At 40.2% G+C, this 9,230-nt stretch overlaps 1 protein-coding gene across 2 annotated transcripts in view; it reads left to right on the top strand.

Annotated features, from left to right (window-relative positions):
• Positions 1 to 9,230, top strand: part of LOC101854866 (carbohydrate sulfotransferase 1) — a 19,892-nt gene that overhangs the window by 2,270 nt on the left and 8,392 nt on the right. Inside the window, exons 2-4 of one of the 2 annotated variants that reach the window (XM_005099019.2) lie at positions 4,152 to 4,267; positions 6,248 to 6,503; positions 7,236 to 7,380. In XM_005099019.2, the coding sequence (XP_005099076.1) occupies positions 4,159 to 4,267; positions 6,248 to 6,503; positions 7,236 to 7,380 (510 nt within the window). In that variant the 5' untranslated portion in view covers positions 4,152 to 4,158. Of the gene's footprint in view, positions 1 to 4,125; positions 4,268 to 6,247; positions 6,504 to 7,235; positions 7,381 to 9,230 lie in introns of both variants that reach the window. The other variant, XM_005099018.2, reaches the window with a different exon arrangement.

Below are 9,230 nucleotides of genomic sequence, written 5' to 3'. Positions count from 1 at the left end.
GTGTGTGTGTGTGTGTGTGTGTGTGTGTGTGTGTGTGTGTGTGATTCTGAGCCGTTTACATTAACATGGAGGCTGCAATTGTTCATGGAATTCGATTTATCAATAGCTGTAGTCTTCTGAATACGACAATTTTTTGGATTAGCTTGGTGGGGTTTTATTTAATCGATTGTTTAATTCGATACCTTAGAATTACAAAGGTCTCTCTGACGTTTTTGGCCGTTTTGAGTCACTAAGACTATGAGATAAAAAACCAGATGTTCTATTTGCTCTATCAAAATCGTAAGATTATTTGGAGTCGTTATCCAGATATGCAAAGAAATACATTCGAAAAAGCTTGACCTGATGTGAAACTCAAAATCTGTAACGTTAAATTTCCCAATAGACTGCTTAATTCGTTACCTTAGAATTACATTTGGAGTGGGGATGGGGGTGGGAGTAGGAAAAAAAAGGGGGGGGGTGTCTTTGTAGTAATGTGGAACTGAGAGACTTCCGATCAAACTCAACTTTCAGCAGTACAATGTGACCGACGTCGCTTCACTGTCTTACGCTTGGGACCCGAGTTCGATTCCCGAGTGGGGAGATTTTTTCTTGAGTATTTCGGTCTTTTAGCTTTGATGCGATATCCCTCACAGCCCTGGTTGGCTTTGACAGGCAGGGTCGGGGCCTGCCTCCGAATTGATCTAAAACGTGTCGAGGGAGGCGTAAAAACACCTAGATGTAGGAAAAGATATCCAGTACACCCTGGCAATATCCACATGCCATTCCTTTCTGTTGGATACAAATCATACATTCCAATCGCTCGAGAGCCAAACCAAAATTTCTTGTTGCCACTCGGGTTTCTCACTGTCGCTGGTGAGCTGAATTAATTAGATCTACATCTCTCGAGTCGTATGTATTATTCATTTCAACTCCTTATTTTTATAATAGTATTATAACCCTGAAGGGCTGTGGAAAATATATTTTTCTACTCCTGCAAATTTCCAAAAGTATAGAATTAAAACTTCCCGATTAGCAGCCGTTTTTGTTGTCGTTGTTGTTGCTGTTGTTGTTTTTGTTGTCGTTGTTGTTGCTGTTGCTGTTGTTGTTTTTGTTGTTGTTGTTGTTGATGATGTTGTTGATGCTGTTGTTGATGATGTTGTTGCTGTTGCTGGTGGTGATGGTGGTGTTGTTCTTTCTTTTTGTTATTAACGTTTTTGTTTACGTCGTTATTGATGTTGCTGTTTGTTGTTACTGTAGACGTTTGTGTTTTTTTACATTGTTTTTGCTTCTACCGCTGCTGCCTTGTTTTGAATGATCCAAGTACTCTACTTGTGCCAACAATATTAATCTGAGCTAACCTGTGGAAACAAGACAAGAACCTCAGTCACTATTATTTTACATATAAAACGTGAACAGAAAATTGAATAAAATTGACTTTTCAAGTAAACCAAAAGGCAAGACAGCATCAGCCCACGAACTTGATGACACTGCCCATGAGCTTAGCGAAGTTTCTTTCGTTACAACTAGGTTACAACCATTGTTATGAACAAAGCAGCAAGGATTTATCAGCTTACTATAAAAAACCCACTTAGATCAATCTTTAAACTGAAACTCCACAATAAAATCTCGTAAAGACTTGAACGCTGCTTACTACTCAAGTATTGTACATCTGTTATTTTCCCCTCTATTACATTTTTCCCAAATCAATCTGCCACTTGTGAGAGAGGTCCTATCAAAGAAACAGGCATATTAAAATGTATTGTTTACATTTCTTTATATTTCTCGGTTGAATGTATGTTGAGCTGTGGTAGAGAGAATATTGATTCAACAATCGTTAACCTAACCGACCAGGGTGTGTGTACTTGTGTTGTTATCGGAGATTTCGTCGGTAACTCTAGACGTGGCCCATCACAGAAGAATATTCGTTGGTTTGGTGAAACTTTTACCGCGCTCGCTACTGCATATTAAGGTCTTATTATGAGCGCGGGATGAATGTTGAAGAGGAGACTCCACTTTCGAAACAATTTTACCAAGTTGAAAGTGGTGTTCAATATTATGCAGTTCAACTTGCTTTAATTGCTACCTGTATAAGAACATCACTTTACCAAAAGATTACTTTCCACTTCCCCTTTAGCGGTTTTCTTCTGTATAATTTTACAAGGACACTGCCCAAGACGCACATCTGCCTGAGACAACCATTTTCTTCAATTGTACTTCTTTAATTTACCTCTGTTGTTTCTATATTATGTCTTAGCTTTAGTTTTAGTAAAGAGTTTTTAAACCTTTGCAGCACAAATGAGTCATATACGTGCAGACGATAAGAGGTACTTCTAGAGAGTAACACACAAAGTAAAGAAGGAGGAGAGATAAGGAAGATAGATGTTTGAGATGAGAGATTGAGCAAACCACACCAGAGCACCTCCAATCATTCGACTCTAAATGTCTGCATTGCTACTTTTTAGCACTGAATGACCGTCGTTGTCCTATCAGTGTGCTTCTATTCATTCGGACAGATGATTACAGAAATATACGAAACTAGCTGAAAAAAAATTATCGGTGCAATTAACATCAACTGAAAGTCATTGGCTGACGATATTTACATTCTGCTGGAATGGAGCAATAAATCTTGAGAGATGCAAAAAATTAGAAAATCTAGAACTATACTCTCAAAACAAAAAGCGCCTCGCGAAATATCTCTTCCGGCACTTCCGCTCTGAAGGACAACTACGCAGATTTGTTTCGTTTCTCGGTGGAATAATCACAAAGGCTAAGGAAGGACAGGAACTTTTAGTCAAATAAATTTTTCTAAACTCAGGAAATGAATAGATCAAAATCATGGGCTCCGTCATGGGGACCTATCTATCTTTTTGCAGGTACTTGCCAACTTTCAACTCTATAGCTGTCGTGGTTTTATGTGAAAAGTGACACATGTGTTTCCAAGTTGCCAAATATATATATATATATATAGATGCCTCTATATGTCTGTAAGAGTACGAGTAAGATTAAAGTTCATTGCTTCACGACACACACACACACACACACACACACACACACACACACACACACACACACATACACACACACACACACATACACACACACACACACACACACACACACACACATACACATACACACACCGAGCGTGCGCAAACATTTTACATACATACACTTTCAAACAGACCCATGGTCAAACTCTTAATATGTGTATCATATTACAATATAAATTAACAATTATTGACAATAATACCGTTCAAGCTAGAGCACAGGTGTCAGTCAACCTTCAAGGCTCCCAGTCTGCATCCAGCCTGGTGAACTATTATACCAGGCCCGCGAGAGAACTTAAAGAAGTCGGCCTTGAGAATCTCTATAATACAGAACCTTACTCCGAACAGAGACAAATTTGTTTCCAAGAAAAAAAAAGGAAGCTACACGTCAATATGCTACATGTCCAACTCTGACAAACTGGCAAAAACGGGCGAAAGCTGGTTGCCTTGATTTGTAATTGTTTTAAGTGTTCTCTGTTTTGAAAATTATCGCTTTTAATAAATGAGTGTTAATTCTGTTTGATCCTCAATCATATCTAAAACTGAATGACCGTCATCGTATCTATGAACAAATTTTAATTATGTGTCACGATGCGGTGGAATCAGGCGCTTGCCTGTTTTCGGGCATTTTGAGCTATTGGAATCATCTTACACCTCGTTCGTTTGTCTCGCTTTTGATGAAAAAATGCCCATCTCCTTGGTCTCAAGATAATACTATTAGTCACTTAAAGATGTGGGGGGGAGGAGGAGGAGGAGGGAGTCGCTGGGTAACAGGTGTAAAATTAACGAGGAAAATGGCTCCCAACGTTTAGTGACTTCCACTTCCAATACCTAAGAGTCCTTTGAAACTGCAAATTTACCATTTTCACCCCTTTGATCAATGATTTTCAATAAAATCCACTCAGGAATTTTATTTGTTTGTCAGTTTGTTTTTATTGACATAAAAGGTGTTGAGCCACCAACAAAATCGTCATTTAATATTGCCCTCCAAGCTTAGAAATATCGGTTTCTTCGAATTCATTACACTAAAGAGCGCGTGATTCCACCATGAGGCCGTGCAAATGACCGCTATCGTACCCTTGTACCTCTGTCCACTCAGACAGACTGACAGCTTTGTTGTTGCAGCCTCAAGATGTGGTTCCCGCCCACTCGCCTGAGAATTTACCTGGAGCTGTTAACTTTCGTGAGCGGCCTGCTTTTCTGGATATCCACTCTACATTTGTCTCTGGAGAAAAACCAAGGTCAGTCTCAATTCGGAGCAGAAACATGGATAAAAAGTAAACGTTAGTACAGTTTTTGTAAGACTTATACAGCACTCACAACACATATAGGTCATACAAGTGTCAGACGTTAGAGGTGTTGCTACTAGAGAGTAACATACAAAGAAAAGAAGGAGGAGATAAGGACGATAGATGTTTGATAGGAAAGGAGGAGCACCCGCCAACTGCTCACAGAGTATAGTTCATGTGTTTGTACATTTTTGGGTGAAAGACCAATTGTCTTTATAATTGAATCAAGAATTCTGTTGGGATTTATCCAAAGACCGAGAACAAATTATTTAAATTAGTGCTTTTTAAATTGTCCTGCATTCTTTCGAAATGCTGCACAGACTAATGATGTGCCTGATCGTAAAAAACAGTATTGACACCATCCTCTGTAAATACATTATTGGTAGTCTGGTCAGTATCGCAATCATGGATGGCTGATGCCTCTATAAATAGATTATTAATCGAAACGCAATTTTGTTCAAATAACACCGTCTCTCCAGGAGAGACCCGAAGGTTTTCGTGGACTCAACTTGGGCATTTTATGTGTCATGACGTGTTAGAATCAGGCGCTCGTCAATCTTTGTTCATATGGAGTTATTGGTATCATCTAAAAGCTCATTCGTTTTCCCTACTTACAATGAAAAAAATACCCATCTATCTTAAATAGAAGTCAAAATATTCGCCATTGAAGGAGGTGGGGGTAGCATGGTTGGATTGGTAAAATTATCGAGAAAATGGCTGCCAAACTTTTGTAACTTTTGTAGCTTTTCCTTGAAAACTGAAAATCTATATATTTTATGCCTTTTATCAGCGTTTTTAAAATAAAATTCTATGGAACTGTGATTTAATATGGACATAAAAGATGTTAAGCCCCAAAACAAAGTCGAGAAAAATTGCCCAACTAGAGGAAAAAATGCCAGTTTCTTCAATTTCATTATTTTGACGAGCGCCTGATTTCACCACGATGCCTCACATATTGTAGAGTTCTTTATTCACCTGTTCGCTAAAGTGATACTCCCACAGATTGGAGATGTAGCTTTTGCCCTTATTTTACAAGTCTGTCTGAGGGGGTGGGGGTGCTCTCGGTTGATCTCTACTCGAGAGACAGGGAATACTTCGCCAGAAGATCGACCTGCTCTTTTCATTGAATGCCTACATGGCTAGGTAGCCATGTAAAAATAATACGCTTTCCCTCTTCAGTCGAGGAGTGAATTGTTGACTGTAATCATAGTAATTTTAAGGATTTACAGTAAGAAATCGGAGAATGACTGGAGGCAAGGCAAAGAATCGGACAGAGTGAGAAAAGATAGATGATTTGGGAGAATGTTCTAGACTCCAATGCCATGTCAATGGTAGTGACCTCGGCAGAAAAAAAATGGAAGCCTCGGATTAAAGCATAACATGTTGATTTTTTTCTTTTTTGGTTAGGGCAGCAGCATCTATGGCAGAGTCCGATTTAGAGCCATTGCTGAAGGTTTTCTCTCCGTCGGGGTATTTTAATAAGTTTTTTTGTATGCAGTTTTGAGCCATCTTTGACTCCCTCCCACTATTTCTAATTTGCTCTCTCTCTCTCTCTCTCTCTCTCTCTCTCTCTCTCTCTCTCTCTCTCTCTCTCTCTCTCCAACTCTCTCTATCTCTCTCTATCTCTCTCTATCTCTCTCTATGTCTGTCAGTCTATCTTTCTCTCTCTCTCTCTCTCTCTCTCGGTCTCTCTCTCTCTCTCAAACTATAGCTCTACCCTTATATTATCTTTATCGTATTAACGTCTTCTCTCTCTCTCTCTCCCTCTCTCCCTCTCTCTCGCTCGCTCTCTCTCTCTCTCTCGCTCGCTCTCTCGCTCTCTCCCTCTCTTTCTTTCTGTTCCTTTTCTTTTTTTATCTCCGTACTCTCTTTGCACCCCAGTCTTGCACCACATATCGAAAAAAGCTTCCTTGTATTATATCTCTCCCACAGGGAACATACCAGTCCAAACCGTGGACTGGGACAGAAAACAGACAAGCCTCAAACACCGGCCAGTCACATCAACCAACACATACAGTAGCGAGAACAAGCCTCAACGCTCGCAGATTCTCCTGGTAACTCACGGGCGAAGTGGTTCCACCTACACGTCAGCGATCATCAGCGCTCACCCGGAGGTGTTTTTCTTGTTCGAGCCCTTGCTACTTTATGAGGATGACCGTTGGCCACCAAAACTTCCCTTGTACCGCCAGTGAGTGCTGAAGACGCCTGTGTTGAGTTTTTGTGAATCTTTTGTTACTGCACCAGAGAACACTGTAAAACTCTCTGGTAGCACTAAAATGTTCGTGTATTTGATTTTGAGTTTTTTGTCTTTTTTTAATAAATGTACGTTTTTTATGTCATCATTGAAGCAATGTAGACCATCTAACCTAACCGCAACATCACAGACGCGCCAACAAAGTGGACCTTGAGTTCTCTCTCCTCCTTCTTTACCTTGTATGTTACTCTCAAGTAACACCTTTAATCTTCGACACTGCTGCAAGCAAAGTGGATGGGACAAGACCCAAACTGCAACTAGCATGACCCCTACTACTTCCTCCCTGGTCAAGATCAAGTTGTTCCGTTCAGATATAGGACAGGACACAATCAACTGAAATACCACAACTTCACTAAGTTCAAGATCAGAAAATCAGAGCAGTGTCAGTGCGGAACCGGCAATCAAATAGGGTACAATCTGCTGCAAGCCAAGCCAATGCTCGAGGCACGTGGAAAGAAATGTTGGACCAACCTTAGGCAAAGGGATCCTGTACTATGGAGGCCTGAGGGACCTGCGACTTAAAGCAGTTTTCGCATTAGAAACTAGAGCGTCCATTTAAAGATGAACGAGAAGAAGAATATTCGGCACGTGTATGAGTATGAGCTATCTGTGCTGCAAGTGCCGTAAAACTCTTATCAATACTTAATCTAAAATCTCTCTCCCCAGAAATGACATGAAGGAAGAGTCGCTACAAAAGGTGAAGGAAATGCTCAACTGTCAGTTCACCAACGGCTCCCTGGTGGAGAGGTCGTTAACAGTCACGACCTTGGCTCAAGTTTTCCAAGAGTTCAGCGCCTGTCGAAAGTATAAGGTAGACATCATTACATTATCATACCCTCATATGTCAAGGTAAAAATTACCCCCTACCCCAAATATTATTTCCATCGAAGGAGACGGCATGTTCGTCGTTCGAGGGAAGCCTGGGGGTAACAGGTCGTCGCAAGAGAGTATTCGTTCCCTTGTTCCCCGCCTCTCATACGCGCTGTTGTCAAGTTTCAATAACTATCTAAGGTCCCATCTATCTCATTCTCTGCGTGTTCCTTGGCCACGGCTGAAGGTCAAAATTAATGGGCTTACGCCAGCTGCTGTGACTCATGGGAAGAGTACACTTCTTGCTGTTGTGATTATCGTGATGCTCGAATACATGGGAGAGATTATACCTCATCGTTGACCCCGGCACCATTATTGGGAATACATAACTTATTACAAAATACTCCGTGTTTGTACTGAGTACGTATTCCACAGTCATCGACCGCTTGATCACAATATTATAGATGACATGGCAATTTGCTCCCCATTGTCCCTCGCAGTCCCCGGGCAAAGACACATCCATGACAATGAGCCTATAGTAATATCTAAAATTGGATTTAAATTCCCGAAAGCCAATCTTCTTGTTGGAAATACTGTAATGACTCGATACAGTTTTTGATAACCTTGATAAAAGAATGTTGGATTTTACTGTTGAAGAGCTGAAGTTGTGAGATTCAAGTGGCATAGTAATCTTGAATGGGGGTCGGTCGCTTCTGATCCTTCTTTTTCAAGAATGGTATTTTTCAGAAGACGGCAGTTGCTTGGGTTTTTGTTTGTTTGTTTGTTTGTTTGATTGTTTGTTTGTTTGTTTGTTTGTTTGTTTGTTTATACTTTCTTCGAGAGAGTGCGGCCCGGAAAATAAAAGTATTAGGATATGGACTTATGGAATAACTGTTAAAGTGGTTATTTTAGATTCGTGTCATGCTCACATACACGGATGGAAGCCTGCGCCGATGAACCTTCTGAATTTTCTGCCTTTTCCTTCCACGCGCCGTGAGATGTACTTCTCTCCTGTGTCCTTTTGTATCGTTGTACAATACTGGTTCCTTTAACATTTTTTACATTTCTCTTTCTTCCATGTATATGAATGTGCATAATTTATTAACACCAACAAAGAAGTGTAGTTTTCGTTTCTTCGCAAAGCAATCAATATCCATCAAGCATGAAGCTAATGTCTCCTTTCCTCATTGGCAACGTTTCCGTTTCTGAATGTTACATAGCGAACGCTGTCGTTCGAAACATTCTTTCCATTTTCAAGTGAGTGAGTTGTTTCTACAAAAGAATAATAGCTCGTCTTTCAATGCTTGACGATGATCAATACATCCGCAGAGGAGATTATTTCTATAGCGAAACAGAAGAATTTTTAATTCAAAATATTAAAGATTAAGATGATTTGAGGCTTCTGCTGTGGCCGATGAGACCTCTCCTGGCGAAGACACGTTTGCCACATTTTGAACATTTTAAAACTCCAAAACAACGTCAATAACAAAACAGACAAAAGCTTTCTGAAAAACAACAACAACGACAACAACAATCACAGCTCAAATAGGTCGCAAAGCGAAAGTTGTGGCCATGAAGTGATTGTCGTTGTATGCAAAAAGCAGTGAGACCGTTATCACACTGCAGCACCATGATTTGGAAACATCAAGAACGAAATATCGTCAAAGAAAAAGTTGTCGTTAGAAGGAGACAACATGTTTGTTGTTCGAGGGTAGCCTGGGGGTGAAAGGTCGTCGCAAGAGAGTGTCCCCCTTGTTCTCCAGCTCTGTAAGTTTCAATAGCTATCTAATAATATTCCTTCTATCCTTTGGTATATCATTATACATTTACTAATATATATATTTTTATATA

This window comes from Aplysia californica, unplaced genomic scaffold (genome assembly GCF_000002075.1).
Source record: "Aplysia californica isolate F4 #8 unplaced genomic scaffold, AplCal3.0 scaffold00200, whole genome shotgun sequence".
Classification (NCBI taxonomy): Eukaryota; Metazoa; Mollusca; class Gastropoda; order Aplysiida; family Aplysiidae; genus Aplysia; species Aplysia californica.
The sequence above is the reverse complement of the archived record's forward strand: the minus strand, read 5'-3'. Positions and strand labels throughout refer to the sequence as shown.